The sequence below is a fragment of the Apus apus genome, chromosome 17, assembly GCF_020740795.1.
Source record: "Apus apus isolate bApuApu2 chromosome 17, bApuApu2.pri.cur, whole genome shotgun sequence".
Lineage (NCBI taxonomy): Eukaryota > Metazoa > Chordata > Aves > Apodiformes > Apodidae > Apus > Apus apus.
This window is the reverse complement of record NC_067298.1, coordinates 9,614,165-9,630,338: the sequence shown is the minus strand read 5'-3', so window position 1 is coordinate 9,630,338 and position 16,174 is coordinate 9,614,165. Positions and strand designations below refer to the sequence as shown.

General features: G+C 40.5%; 1 protein-coding gene across 4 annotated transcripts in view; it reads right to left on the bottom strand.

The window, feature by feature from the left end:
• Positions 1-15,571, bottom strand: part of CEP112 (centrosomal protein 112) — a 157,852-nt gene extending 142,281 nt beyond the window's left edge. For 2 of the 4 annotated variants that reach the window (XM_051634572.1, XM_051634575.1), the window contains exons 1-6: positions 15,444-15,571; positions 13,717-13,837; positions 12,573-12,763; positions 11,654-11,820; positions 6,381-6,477; positions 4,054-4,128 (exon numbers count right to left, since the gene is read on the bottom strand). In XM_051634572.1, the coding sequence (XP_051490532.1) occupies positions 4,054-4,128; positions 6,381-6,477; positions 11,654-11,820; positions 12,573-12,763; positions 13,717-13,816 (630 nt within the window). In that variant the 5' untranslated portion in view covers positions 13,817-13,837; positions 15,444-15,571. Of the gene's footprint in view, positions 1-4,053; positions 4,129-6,380; positions 6,478-11,653; positions 11,821-12,572; positions 12,764-13,716; positions 13,838-14,728; positions 14,812-15,268; positions 15,366-15,443 lie in introns of those variants that run through there. The other 2 variants (XM_051634574.1, XM_051634573.1) reach the window with 2 other exon arrangements.
• Between the last annotated feature and the right edge of the window lie 603 nt (positions 15,572-16,174).

Genomic DNA, 16,174 nt, shown 5'->3' with positions numbered 1-16,174 from the left:
GGATGGAAAAGACACACATGAAAGAGTTAAGAACACTTAAGATTTTGAAATGGTAAACAACTAAACTGAACCTTGCCCTAAGTTCTTACTTTAATCTAACAAACCCAGCCAGCCAGCATGCTCCCTACAGAAATAACTGCTGAGTAGCTTCAGGAAATTTGAGTAAGGACATTCTTATCTAACATCATAATTTGTAGGGAAGTTCACTTTAATGCTGCTTCTGCAGTCTTAGTGGAAGGACATTAAAGCACATGAAGATTGTTTGTCAGCATGGAAGTTGAATTTATTTTTTGAAGTCACAACACCGCTTGGAGTTCATTGTGGGAAAGTTTTTGCAGTGTTGCTGCCCTCCAACACCACAACATATACAGTAGGTATGTTTATAGTAAGCAGACAGACAAAGAAACCAAACTGAAGATAATCAAATGGTTTGTAGAGAAACGGTTGAGCTTAACTAGACTGGAAAGACAGAGGCAGATGTGAGCCAAGCATAGACAACAGGCATAACACACACTGCTGCTGTAGCCACCCAAGAATTCTCTCTGCCTGCATCTACTTTAACCCTGTGTTCTATCATTTCTCCAAGAAAGGAGAACATAATACAAGACACTAACTGTGGAATTTCCCTTGTCTAAGTCCTCTTAAACCTTTATCAGGCAATAACATTTCCCATGCTGAAGTCTTCTGGGCAAGACTTGAGTGTCCAGGTTCTTTGAAGATCCCACATCGCTTCTGGTAAAAGCTGAAGAGTTAATTCTTGTCCTGGCTGAATTCCAACGATAAAAAAATCATGTTCTCCCTGATTAAAAAACCTTGTACTATTTCCCCAGGCTACAATCTCCTTGTATGTTTTCTACCTAAACTGAAGTGCTGAATTTCCTGGGATATTTAAACAAGCTGCTTTGTTGCACCTAAGGAAGTCTACAACTCGGTGACAAATGAAACTGTACCAAAAGCATCATGACAAAACCACTGTGTAAGCAGGTCAGGTAAGAATATGTAATGGTTTAATTCACTGTTGGTCCTTTAGATACATTTTTATATCCAAAAGTTGTGTTTATCTGCAATCTAAAAAGCTTAGAAACAAGAAGGGTGGGGAAGAGAAAAAGGAAAAAAGACATTTCATTCAATTTTTCATCAAGCTTCTTTTCCTGACACTACATATATTTCACAATATTATTTTTTTGAGACATAACTAGAGGGAAGCTGAGAATGTCCTCTTCATTAAGTGTACTTAGTTTGCAATCACATGCAGAACTTTATTGACAGCTGTCAAGTTAACTAAGATACTCCAGGGGATTTTTTTATATCCTAAATAGCTGAATAACGACAAAGTTCAAAGTAACATGACCAAGGATTACTTGCATTTGCCTAAACTCCTGGCTCTGAAACTTTCAAACAGCAACACAAATGGGTTTCTTTTCTACATGGCAAATGCAACTTTAAGGCATGAACACTGAATTAAGGATAGTCCTCACCTATAAGAGTCACTAAGGGATAAGAAAAACACATCTTCATCATGTATTTAAAATTAGCTTATACTAGAATTCCATGTATGAAAGGCATATTTTCACAGTCAAAACAAACTTTATTTTACATTCAACCAGGCATGACTAGAATCTAAAGAACTTATACACTAAAATGTTTGATAATCAGGAATGCTGCAAAGCAAATGGAAAAATTCTTTTACTGCTCACTAGAAACTAAAATCTCAGCCACTGATGTAAGCATATCATAAAGTCACAACACATTCAGCAGGTGACCTTAAAAATACATGACCTCTGAAGACAATGAAATTTAAAATATATTAAAGATGTAGATGCCCAAAAGATAAGGGGAAAAAGCAAAGTAATTATTTATAAATGGTCATTATAATTCAGACAAGCCTAGACTGAACAGTGAAGCTTTAGCAGCAAGTTGCTGCTGGATGATGCTAAGCTTTTCTCACCTTTATGTAGAGCACCTGTCTAGATATTTGCAGATTCTTGAATAGAAGTATATTCTCCATATACACTTGCTTGAATTAAGAATAGCTTCCCAAAATTTCAAGGATTCTTACTGAGAAAAAAATCCTTGTATGAGGACATGTCTGAAATTCCCAGAATCAGCTGTGTCCCCAATGCCATTGCAAGAAAAATGTAGAGAAGCACAGATCTTTGCCAGCCTAGCAGCTCTGAGTCACCCTTCATTCCTTGGCACACAACTAAAAAGAAAAACCAACCCCACACCAAGGAAATTTTGAAAAGCTTTTTAAAAACAACTGGTCTTTATATGCAGCAGTTCAAAGTGAAAGCCACCCTGGATTTCCCTTCTTAACTTCCCCCACAACTGAAGTACTCTTTTGGGTCAAGGATCTTCTCTGAGGTGGGATCACATGTAAATTAGGTTTCTCAAAGGGTCTGCAAATGTGGGTAGCAATTAGAAGACAGCTAGATGCTCCTACAGCAAAAAACATGCTTACAAATAGTAGCAGGCACATCTTGCATTCAAACCTAACAGATTCTCAAGTGCTGCCCTCATTTATTAGGCTTTTTTTCTCTTTCATAATTACATGTTCCTTTTTTAAGTATGAAACACTCCTTAAAACTTCCTGACCCTTTAAGAACCCTCTGGAGGCCGTGCTCCATAGCAGGGAAACACTGCTCTACAGAGACCTCTCTCTCGCAACCTCAAATCCTCTTTTTCAGGTAACTCCCCACAAGTCTTATCAGGCAATCAAAGTCTCTCACTAGCAAATCATTTAATTATCATCCCTGGAGAGGAGACTTGAAAAACTGATTTATGTGTCACAGTAGCCAATTTGTTATCCAAGAAAGTTTCCATATCAGTGGAGAATCATCATAGTTTAATAACCATCTATTATCAACACAACATGATTGCAAACTGGAATCTCAATTAGAAAAGAAAAACAAATACAATTAAAGAGATAAGCAAGCAGGCAGATCAACACTGATATAAAAATGCTGGATATAAAAAGAGTCTTTGTCAGCATCAATTGGAACAATTTGTAAAATGGCCACGAGCAAGTTTGCCCCTTGAAGCAGCTTAAAAGCTCAAGGTATCACAACTATCTGTGCATATAATCCAGGTATTTATACAGCCCAAATATCCAAGATCTGCAAGTGACTGCTTGCACAGTTGTTTCAGACACCTGCACAGTGCTTTTGCAAATGGGAGTCATCTGCTACTGAAAAGCTTTCTGGAGATTCATGCTCCACACTCCACAAAACCATGATGCCTGTAAAACACAACTAAGTCTGAAAGTGCTAGAAGCTGTTCTTTTATTACTCTGTAAAAGACAAGGAACTCCAAGGAGCAATACCATGCACCCTGACTAATACTTTGACTAATCCCCACCTTCTTTGGAGAAAGCAGTCAGGCAGCTCCTGGATTGTCTCACGGGCAAGACTTCTCGCTCAGAAGTAAAGCAAGAAAGCAATTTCCACTTGGAATGCTGACAGGCACCAAAACAGCAACAGAATCACCCAGAAGCACACAAAAAAGTTAAAATTATCTCTTACCATTTATGTTTTTACTGAAGAGAACTTAGCCATCAATGCAAACCATTGAGTGTAAGAGCCAACATTTTTAATTGCTGTCATATTCCTCTGGGCTGGATAGTGTATGAAGGATAAGGATTATCTGGTAACTGATTAAATTGACAATGTGAAAATACCAGACTTTATTTCTAAAAAAATAACAAAACTAAGCTGAAATAGTTCATTAGAAACTAGATCTCATCCCTCCTCAAATAAGACAAAGCAACACAACAGAAAAAATAGAGTGGAACACAGCTACAGAGAGAAGGGACTTCAGTAGAACTTTAGAATTGTTGTGGACTAATTCCACAGAAATACAACCAAGGGATTAAGAGGCATTTTTAACATTCTCTTCTCAAGATGACATGTATTCATAACTACCCTTTCAAGCTTTACCATTTCATTTATTGATTCCTACATAAATTTTGTTGACCAAATTCAGAGATGCAGACTACATGACTAATGAGTCTTCAATTCAAGTCAGTAAATAAATAATGTACTCTGTCTATTTTACCCCAAGATTCCAACTATGCAGACGTGCTTCCAGGTCACTGTCATCCAAAGAAATGGGTTTTTGATGATGATGGTCCTGGAACATAAAAAAGTCAAACAAAATATCAGAAAAGCTGGCAGATACATAGTCTAAAAATAAAGCTTCTCATTCGACTTGGCAGTGCCCAAACTGCACTTCCTGAAAGTGCCAGGATACCTCTGACAGCTTTAATCTGAAGAGCCAAATGACCAGTAGGATACCATGCTAAGAAGGGGATTCAGAGGGTAAATTAGCCTCTACTTTAATGTTGCTCTTTATTTTACCTATTTCCAACACAACGGACTCTTTTACAAAGATTTACTAAATAACAACCAAAATACTCCATTCTTCAGGCAACATATTTATTCTAGAAATGAGCCATCGCCACAGTACCTTTTGTGAGACTAATCCAGAATTCAGAGATCACTGGATCAGCCTCCAAATAATAATAAAGAACAAGGAAAGGAAGTCACAGCAAGGCAGGGATACTAACAGTGGGCAGGGCTGCAAAAGCAGAGGACAGAGCAGCTGCTGCCCAGCTCAAGGCTAGAGATCCTCTCTGCAGAAACTATTGCCAACATTCAGCAAGGTCTGTAGCTATTGTAGCTCAAGGCTACATCTTTCAGAAGAGAGCTCTTCCTGTAGGATAACAGTAACCACTGATTGCATTTAATATATCAAATAGGTGAGCCAGTACTGAAAATTCCCCTTAACTGAGATACACTGTTTAGAGGAAAAGAACACTGAAGCGTTAATTACTTTGTCTCATTAAGTTTTGTTAGCAAGAGGTCTGTCTTGGCAGCCAAGCACCTCTTTTTAAAATCTGCTCATTCATTATGAATATACAGTGAATGGAGCTTTGACTTCAGTTAATCAACACTTGGTTGAGGCAGCTCTTAATGTTTCTTAAAAGACTCCCTGTTCCTCTACCTGGGCCTGAATTATGCCAGAACATCTGTGTGCCCCGGACAACAGAACAAGATACTATTTGTTCCAGGCAGCCAAATGTTCATCAAACCGTTTGGCAAAGCAAGAGAGAATTATTTCACTTAAAGGCCCTTTTAAAGCTGCAATCACTGTAGAGCTCAGTATATGGAGATGAAGAACAATGAAGTGCAGAGATTGTCTAACATTTCTCTGGACGCCCGTGGTAGGGCAAGGAACTACAACAACAACAACAACAAAAAATCATCCAAAAAACCTAAGACAAAACCCCAAAAAATCTTTAAAACACCAAATCCAGATTTCAAGTGAAGGAAATCCTTTTCTTTACAGTAACTGTTCCATAGAAATATTTCTTTAAGTCAAGTAAAAGAAACAGGAAACCAATAAGGAGAAATTTAGTAAATCCAGCATCTGTTTTTATTTTTAGTTATGGCTTTTTTTTTAATTACATTTGTATATATACAATGAATACACACATTTTAAGTACATTCATACCAACAAGAGTCTAGAGCAAAGACATTCAATTTTTGCCAAGAAACCATCTGCAGCCTGCCATGATAAAGCATCCCTTTGCTAGTCCTCTACTCCAAATGCAGAGCAAAACAGAAATGTCCTCAGAAAGACAGAGCCCAGGAGCAAGCTTTCAGTTCCTTGCACTTCATCTCCTCACAAGTTTTTGATTGTGCCCAGTAAAGAAGGGTAAGAACAGCCTATATGCCTTGCTCAGGTGTCAACAAGCCCACCTCCAGCTGCAATCTTTCTAAGCTGTTGCTGTGATGCAATAAAACAAAGTGTGGGCCGACTGACAAAATATACACACCAAATTCAGTGTTTCATGGGAGCTTGCAATGATACATACAATACCATAAAATATTTTGGACTAAAAGGGTTTTACATGAGGTCTGTTCACTGTTCTTCCATCAGCCATAAAGCCAGTTGTGTAAAGTTTGATAAGACAAACTGTCCAGAAATTCACTCTTTCAGAGGTCAACCATGATTAAACAGAGCCAAAGCCATCTATGCAGCTTTCTTTAATCTACTATTGCAAAATCCAAGATGATGTCAGTACAGTCAGTTTGCCAAGCCTGGGGAAAACAATGCAGCAGACATGAAACACACTACACTAAACAGAGGTCAGCTGTCAGGATGAACTGAGACCATCCTACAAGAATTCTTTTTCCCTGCACTCTCAGAGGACAGATTTTGATGAGACTTAGTCCCTCCTATCACTCCTTCCCAAATGTCTGCACATGTTTGCAGGGATGATGACACAGGCAATTAGAAATAACAGGTTTATGAGGATACAAAAAAACAATTAATTGAAACTAGAGCAAGTTTTATGACAAAAAGTAGAAGCATCTTACAGATGATGATGTGGCAAGGTTATCTTCATCTGTCCGGGGAGGAGGACTCCTAGAATGTGATCTTAATTCTGGCTTCTCATTATGCTTGAGCTTTTCCCTGTTATTAACAAAAAGAGCAAGGAGAAAGAGAAAAATTCCTTTTCAGCAACTTGTGGTATACAATGTTCACCTTAAAATTAAATCTTTTGAAATATACAAGAGAAAATAATTAAGATAAATCAAATAGATCAAAAATAGTTTCACTTTTTAAAAATTATTGCAAATATCATATCAGCTCTATTTTATGGATGAAAATGGTAAATATGCAAGATGGTAAAGAAAGGCCCACAAACTAGGACAAAAGTACAGCATGAAGAGTTATTCTGTCCAGAGAGTAACAGGGATTAATTTATTTAAGTTTTTGTCATAAATAAAGACTTTGAACAAAAGGAAATGAAGAATAGCAGATAGGTGAAGACAACTGTCCCTGATGTAAGTGCTCACCAGACCTTTGTCAACTATAGAATAATGAAAGAAGAGCCCAGAAGAAAATGAAGTTATAGAAGTTTTAGTTAGGGTGACACAGCAGAAGATCCCAAACAGTAGTTGAACACCCGTCAGCATATACTGCAATGTTAAATCCACATATAGTAAAGGAACTAAAAGCTCTTCTGAGTCGATTCACCTTCCTAGGCCTAGCTACATTGTATCAAAATCAAGTCAGACCATTAAAATACTTTTCATTCTTTTCATCTGGCAGCAAATGAGACAGTAAGTTATGCCAAAAAGACACCAAGAAGAATTAAGTGTTTATGAACAGAAAGACAACTGTTGGATGTGCAACGTAAACTAATCACTTCTAGGAAGAGCAACAGACAAACTTTTCACCAAGCACAACTGCCCCAGCCTTCAGCAAAACAGCAGGGACCAGTGAAACACAACAACTGGGAGCACACCTTCCCTTCCAGCACCAAGAAACATCAACAACATACCCCGGTTCAAAAGTAACAATTACAAAGCAGTAAATAGTTTAGATAAGCAAAGTCCTAGAGGTAAAAAAGATCAAGAGAAATACAATAATACAAGGACTCTCTCTAGCCTTCCAAATCATGCACTTCTTACCAAGGTTTCCTTTGACACAAAGTTATCTTTCTTTGAAAGGAGACAAATCTTCGCCTGCCAGTAAATCTGCCCTTTTATCAGGCTTTTTTCTGAACAATACTCAGATTGCCTAATAAATCAATAAAGTTCCAGTGTTTAAAATGAGAGAAAAGAAAATTCAGGCTCCTATCATTCAGAGATGAAGGAATATAGATACGTATTCAAACCAACCTGTGTTACCTGTAATATTTCTAAATTGTAAAAAAATTGGGGAAAAAAAAATCTAGATCTATTATTTCTCCTATATTGGCTATTTTGAAGAAGTTGGTTTAGTTGATTCTATAAACAGAATTTGGAAAAAAAACAACACCAAAACAACAGACTAAAGATGGCCCATAATTTTGCTCCTATCAAGCAATACTACCTGATCACTCCCTTTTCCACCTTCTGCTAATATAAGTCAGGCTCCACAAATCACAGGATTATTTTTTTCCTCCCAAGGCAGGTGAGTGGAGAATGGTCAGAGTGTTGACACCAGCCTCGTGACCCCCTGCTTCAGCCAAAACAGTGAACTAAAACAGGAGAAGGAAGCGATTTGCTGTTAATAAAGGAGATTAGTAAATAATTTCCTACGAGGAACAAAGTAAGGGAAACTCCCTGGTTCCTCCTGGTGCAGCACAGCTACACACTAACCTTTAACAATGTTATTCAGGGATCATCTATAAACATAGAGCGGAATTTTCCTATGGGGTCAGGTAGACCAGGTTTCTGTGCAAAACAAACTACACATTCCTAAAACAAATTCTCTCACACTCCAAAATAAAACAGCATCTTTCTAGCACCACCTGGGCTGACCTTACACATCTACACCCTACTTGGCAAGTAAGGTTTGTCTCGCTACCTTTTATTTATTTAGTCAGATAACTCCTTACAGAACAGCCCCAGTCTCCAACCATAGAAATACATGTATTGCAAGATACAAATAACTATGAAAAGAATGTCTCCAGTTGTTTGGTTCTTTTGAAGGAGGGAATCTTGAGATAAACAAACATCAAAATATTACACTGACACTATCTGTTTTGCCCTGAGAAAATGTTCTAGTCTATCTGTAGGAACTGAGTCACGGTTGGCATGCAAAACCTTGATTCAACTACGTGTGCCTATGGATACAGTCCTCCTCAGAGAGGGTCAAGTATGATGGAACAAGATCACCACCTCCTGGCACTCTCTATAAACTGCAGGTTCCAGAAATATTTAATACTCCACATCCTTAAAACTGACGTCAGTCAAAACTGTAAATGCTAAGAAACATAGAATCGATACAGTTAGATTAGCAACCGTTTAATACAGACACATGTAAATAAGCGTTCAATGCTGAACAACAGCTGAACATCTACCTGCAGTATTTCTTCCCACATAACATGCAAATTTCATGTAAAATTCTCATTGCTATAAAGATTCATTTGTGTACTCTACAGAGCTATCAACATCTCCAATTGCTAATACAGAAATCCAGATTTCCTTAGACACAGCCCCACTCTTGGTACGAGCACAGCCACGCCTGCACAGCCAACTCGCACTTCCAGATTGCTCTAAACCAGTGACTTACTCCATCACATTTACTGGCTTCTCGTGGCATGAAACAGTATGCAACACAGGACTCCAGAGACCTCACCAAAGCCTTGGCAACCATCTGTTGATCACCGATGCAGCTATTGCTACAGTCCCACAGCACAAAAAAGGAAATTAAATAAAGTTTCACTATCCCACCCATGTCTCAGGGAACTTTGCCAGTCCAAGCTGAGTCTCAGGTGCAGATGAATGGGAAAAGGGTCAGATTTCCAATATTCTACTATAATCCAGGTAGCAAACAGAGAAAAAATATTGCAAATAATACAACAGATAGAGTAGGTAGAACTGTACCTCAGCCTTCCTCAAACAGGAACAAGCCCCAGCTGGATGCAGAGGGAGGAGTACACTGCCTCAGCCGACTCAAATAACACCCCAGCTGACAGCACAGGTAAGGAATTCAGATAAATTAGGTATATTTTCATGCAATTTATCAATATGCTAGATTGGGCATAAGAGGTGAGCATTGTGCTGATAACTGGTTATCACTACTAATACCCACAGTGACACTATCATGATGGTGCTACTTCAAGCAACCAAAACAATCTGATGGGATCCATGCCAGGTGTCTTGTCCTAACACCAATTCAGCTGAGGTCTCCAGAAGCATTTCTGAAGCATAATACATTCCTTATTTTCAAAAGGTCAAGCCTAATTTTTTTAATTGAAGGTACCTGGACAGCTCTTCCCAACAGTTCTTTGTATCTCCAAGCTTAAAGCAGTAAAATGGTAACACAGCTGGCCATTTCTCTCCTTTGTTTCTTAAACCACAAGTCTGCTATCAAAACCACAGGTTCCTATCAGAGCATTTGAGTGTAAGCAACTAGAAGTTCCCTCAGTATGAATATTGTAGGACTTGAAGCAAGAAGATGCATCAGTCCTAAGAGCAACTTTAAAAATGACTGATAGAATCACACAGAATTAATGGACACGTAAGAAAAGTTCCAAGATACTCAATATGGAAGTCATTAACTTGCCAGAGTGCCCGTCATCTACCCAAATAAGCTGAAAAAATTTAAAACACAAGATTCTGTACTGTGATACATGGCATAAAGGTCAGTGTGCCTAAAACAAATAAACAGCTAATGACCACTTAAGAAAAATGTAAGTGAACACAGAAAAAAGCATTAGACTTCTGAGACAAAACCTGTGAGCACATTCATAATGCAATGAAACCAAACCAGAAGTTTCATACAGAATTAGAGCAAACACTTCCTTCCTCTTGTGCAGAGCCTGCTGAGTTTCAAATGATACTCACAACCTACCTCTGAGTGCTTTTTGCACCAAGGACTTCAGAGAGTTTAAACAACTGAGCTTCAAAACAAGAAACAAGAGGCAATTCCATCCGTTACTGAAATGCAGCCACATGAAAAAAAAAATTGAACATAAATCTTGATAATGAGTGCAAAGCAGCACTGCAAAAGAAAAACTGAAAGTAAATAATTAGGAAGAGAACATAGATTAAACTGAAATGTACCTGAGATTCCCCCAAAATAGGACCAAAAAAAAAAAAAAGTCCACTGGTCAGCTTGGCAGACCTTGATTACTGCAGGGTCATTTTTATAAGCAAACAGGAAAAAAAGCCTTAATAACCTGACACATCTCATCCCTTTACCTGCTCTGTAAACAGCTCTACACCCAGCTGACTGGGACTAAGGATGTAGTTTAAGCTTATTGGCTCCTGCAAACCTACAGAACCAGCCTGCCCGATGGATTGCCCCCGCAAGTGCAGCTATAGATTTTCAGGATTCTGCCATACAGCTGCAAATGAGCAACACTGGGGTTTTTTTGTTATCCTCATGACAAACACGCAGGATGTAGGCACAGAAGGTGCTAGCCACCAACAAGGCACATGTATTTGTAGTAGGCAGCATGATAGAAATCAAAACATTATAAATCAAACTCCGAGAGAGACTGTTCAAATAAGGATGGACATAGAGTCATTGCAAATTATCCTCCTCACGCAGGAGAACAAAATAACACAGCAGAGTATCCCAAGGGCACCAGCTTGGATTTTTAGCCTCAGAAGTTCTAACAACTATGGTTGGTCCAGTCTGATCTGCTGAAGTCCAAGATTCATGAAGCTTACGGGAAATACAAAGAAATCTTGCTATTTCATAAAGTAGCCATGATGAAACACAAGACAAACAGGTGTCTAGTTAGTACTAACAAGCTCACAGAAAGATGGATAGATAGTCCTCTCTTCAGTTGCTGCCAAATTTCTCATTTTGGCCAGATGATTTTCCATGCTAAGTGTCTGTAACTGAAAGGGGAAGAGAACAAAAGAAAGAGGAAAAGGGATAGAGCTACAGCACATGGAAGAAGACTTATAGAAGCCACAGATGATCTAGTGGAGGAACATAATAACAAAAAAGTATAGAAGTTATTAAGCTGGAAGCTATTACCAGAGTTTCTGTATATAAAGCACAAACACTAGGTTCAAGGTGAGTACATGAGGGAGTGTAATAAATTCATACATACACATTCAAACACACAGAGCTTATTAAATCAAACATCTATTAAAGAGGAATCGAATGCTGAATAAAGGAAATACAAAAATCTTACCCATATGTAAGTGGTGTTGCTAAAAATGACTCCTCTTTAGAAGATGTCTTCCATGATTCCTCATACTTAGATTCACTGTTTCCTAGCTCTCCCACTACCCAGTCAGGCAAGGAGTCTGGGCTACTAGTCCGAACACTTCTTGAACTTGGTTCATCAAAATAAATTGACTATAATTAAAATAAACGCAAAATCAACACTAGAATATATTTACACAAATATATTCTTTACACTGTTGATGTTGTCTCTTGCAGGAATATCTGCAGTATCAAAATTCTTTTTCCAACTAAGTCAGTGAAGTGTGCAAATACTACCTTCCCAATCCATGGAAGTTAGTACAACAGGCAATGGTGTAAATGTTTTCCAGCACTTTACTTCTTTCAATATGGGTAATTCTAGCATAAATTAAAACTTCTCTCACTAAAGCTCATGGCAATGACTGCCACTGTATATTCAGGTCTTCAGAAAACTGCAAGCTTAACAATATTTATGTGAAATACTGTTTTCTTTCATAGAAACATCAGCTACTACAGTCACCTCAGACTACCAAGGTCACCTCATTCAAGCACATTTTCCTTCACAAGAACCATCTGCTGATTAAGACAAAATACAGCCTCAAGAGTCTTCTACTACACCCTTTCAAAGAATTAAGACAAAAATTATCTGTCCTTCAGAACACCTATTTTTTATAAGCCACCCTAGAACCCTAATTTTGAAGAAATGAGTCTCAAAAGGTTTTGTATATTGAAAGATTCTTCCAACCCCAACTACAAGTTATGCAACATAAATGCCTGGATTGACCACACACGATTCCACTCAGTTCATACAGAATTGGTTTGCACAGTTATGCCAAATCATACACTTTTAAAGTATTTTCAGAATATATTTGAGCAAGTTTGGCTTACAAAAAGGTTACACCCACCATGTAAGAAGGCAGAGTTTTCAGTCTTCCTGGTTCTGGTTTATGTGCAAAAGGACCCTCCAGCACACCTCGCTTCAGCATGTGGAGCAGAAGTTTTGCATGAAGGTTCCGATTCTTCCTTCCCACCACTCCTGTGCCTGCTCCTGAGGGCTCACACAGCTTTTTAATCCACAGTGCACATCTCTGCCTTTCTGAAAATGCAGATATACAGAATCGCTACTCATCTTCAGAGCAAATCAAACACACAGCAATATCAGAAGCCACTACTGCCCACCAATTCTGTAGATGTTTCCTCTCTACCCAAAAGTTTAAAGCAAAACAAACAAAAAAACACAAATGACAGAACCACGGGAAAAATAAATTATTATTAAGTACCTAGATTAAAAATAGGTCTTTAATAATAGTTCAAATGTATGTCACCCAGAAATATTTTGTATAAATTTATGTTTACAGAAGTTTACATGACTTCTAGATAATGCATATTTGGAATTAATCTCTAATAAGTAAGGAACACACAAGTCACCAGGAACTCTGAACTTCCTGCAAGAGCTGCCTCTAACTACAACACACAGCTTGCATGAGCATTAATATTTTAAATACACAATAAATCTTTGTTCATTCTAAAAATATCTATTGACACAAGCTTTGTTACCAGATATTTAAACTGTTCATTTGATGCAAGGTTTCAAAGCAAGGTCTTAACTTGTAGGGTTGGTGACTTTAATAACAACAGTTTGTTCTAATCACTAGATTTATAAACATCTTCTATTGATTGATGCTTATATTATTACACGTTCCTACGACAAATTTAAAAAAACCTTCTCTCTAAATAATGTTTTGAGATTGCACTTACAAAATTGCAACACAATGCCTCTTAGAAACTTTCTGCTCCTACTGAATTATTTATTTTAAAAAGAGAAGTTGATGTATTTATGCATCAGTAAGACAGAAACTCAAACAATAGTAATAGTACCTAAAAAATTTAACTTCAGAAGTTGCATAAATGCTCTTCAAAACAGTACCTTGTAATATCAGACATTAAGCATCTTGTTAAATAAAGTGATACAAGTACATATAATAACTATCAGTAAACTGAGATTTTGTTATTCATGTTTCTCTATATGCACATTTTTGCCATTTTCACCTGAGCTGTGCTGCAGCTTTAGAACATAAGGCTTCATATCCACAACACAGTGGTCAAGTTCTCTATCTAGTTGTTCCCATATTTCCTCTTCACCATTCATTTTGAAAGAACACAAAGTAACCTGCAAAATGAATCATATTGAATTAGAAAGGATCAAATACCAATCCACATTAGCCCCTCTACATCTTAGGCTCTGCAAAGATATGCTTTGGACCTACATGGAAAACAAAACTAAATATCCTATTGGGCTCAAATAAACACAACAGTAAGAGGGATTCTTTGCAAACAACAGACACTCGAGGTAATCTCCAAGGATGTTTGTTTAGATTTGAGAATGAAGAGTCCACCACACAAAAAGGTACTAAATTACACACAACGTGTATAAAACACCTGAAGGTCTCTGTGTCGCACCCACACGCATGAAACACTTCACTTGTCACAGCTGCATTCCTAAGTTTTTCTTCATTTGTTTGTTGTTTTAAAGGAGGGGGGGGGGGGAAGAGGAAAAACAACAACCAGACCCATGGATTAAGCGAAAGTAAACAAACAAATCTTGTCAGAAACATTGTTTCACTACGGAGCACTGAAAAAACAAGCGAGCTCCTTCTCCGAGCTCTCCCCGTTGTCAGTTTCCCGGCTACACCGGCTCCTGCATTCCCGCTGCCCCCGGGCCGCTCCTTTCAGCTGCAGCCGCCGGAGCCCGCCCGGGACCCCCGGACCCCGGGACACCCGGACCCCGGGACCCCCCCCGAGCTTCAGCCGCCCTCCCCGCAGGGCGAAAACTTCAGGTGCTTTCCCCAACCCGCTTCCTTCCCTGCCTCCCGGTGCTTTCCCCAGCCGCTTCCCAGGAGCCCCGCGCCTGCCCGGCGCTGCCTCGCAGCCATTTATTACACCGCACGACCCCGCGAGGCAGTTCGCGGGATTCCATGCCCCCAGGCCCCGCATCCCGGCCGGGCGGCTCCCTGCGAGCTTCCCCCGGGTCCCCTCCCGCAGCGGGGGCTGCCCCACGTACCTCGCTCCCCGCAGCCTCCGGGCCTGGCTCCCGGGAGGGCCCGGCGGGTCCCGAGAAAAGCCCCGGCAGGCAGAGCCGGCCCGGCCGGGCGGCCAGCGGTTCAAACCAACCCCACCCCCGCTCCCGGCGGCCCCCGCCGCGGGCCTGGCCGCGCCTTTCCGTTTCCGCGGGTTGCCCGGCGACAGCGACAGAGACAGAGACCGGCGGCAGAGAGAGACCAGCGACAGAGAGCGGCGACAGCGGCAGAGACTGAGAGCGGCGACGGGAGAGGCCGCTGGTCCCGGTGCCGCCCGGGAGGAGAGAGCAGCCAGGGGAGCTGTTCACCCTGGGGAGTTGCTCCTGCCCAGAAGCCGGTGGGAGGTAAAACTCAGAGCTTGAGAGAGTAAATTGGTGCACTGAAGGTGTCCCTGTTCCGCTGCAGGGGCCTGTGCTTGCAGATTCACAGGATTGTCGGCGTTGGAAAGGTCCGCCAAGATGTACCGAGTGCAACCGTCAACACAAACCCCACAGCCGTGGTCACCAGAGCATGCTCTGACCTACCAAACTTCCATGGGTTTTGAATACTTCAGGGATGGTGAAGCCACCACTTCCCTGGGCAGCTGTTCGGGTGCCTGAAATTCTTCCTAATACCTAATCTAAACCTCCCCTGCCACAGCTTCAGGCCGCTTCCTCTGGCCCTGTCGTTATTTACTTGGGAGAAGAGGCCAACACCCACCTCCCTACAACCTCTTTTCAGGTAGTTGTAGCGTGCAGTGAGGTCTCAGCCTCCTTTTCTTCAGACTACACAAGCCCAGTTCCTCAGCCACGGCCAGCTCTCCAGCCACTCCAGCCTGTAGCACTGCTGGGCGCTGTTGTGACCAAAGTGCAGGACCTGGCACTTGGCCTTATTGAATCTCATGCACGTGGCCTTGGCCCATCAATCCAGCCTGTCCTGGTCCCTCTGCAGAGCCTTCTGACCCTCAAACAGATCAACACTCACCCAATTTAGTGTTTGCAAAGTGACTGAGGCTGCACTAACCCCCTCATCCAGATCACTGATAAAGATATTGAACAAAACTGGCCCCAAAACCAAGCCCTGAGGGACACCACTGGTTACTCTGCCAAAACCCTCTGAGCCTGGCCCTCCAGCTGGTTTTTTTTTACTTCCCAAAGTGATTAGGGTCACCTGGCACACCGTTAGCAGCTGCTGTCCCAGCTGGGCCTACTGCACAAACCGTGCCATCATCACTACACCCAACACTCTTCCTGCAAAAATGCATATACATAGATAAACATTTATTGGTACACTCAGTCTTGCATGCACATTAAAAACCTTACGAGGACCTAGAGGACCAAGTAGGAGATGCCATGTCATGAGGTGGGCTCAGACCCTCATTGTGCCGGGGACAGACTCAGTGCTTCAGCACCACAGGGGAGTCTGTGCAAGAAAAGTCAGGGTGCAGAAGC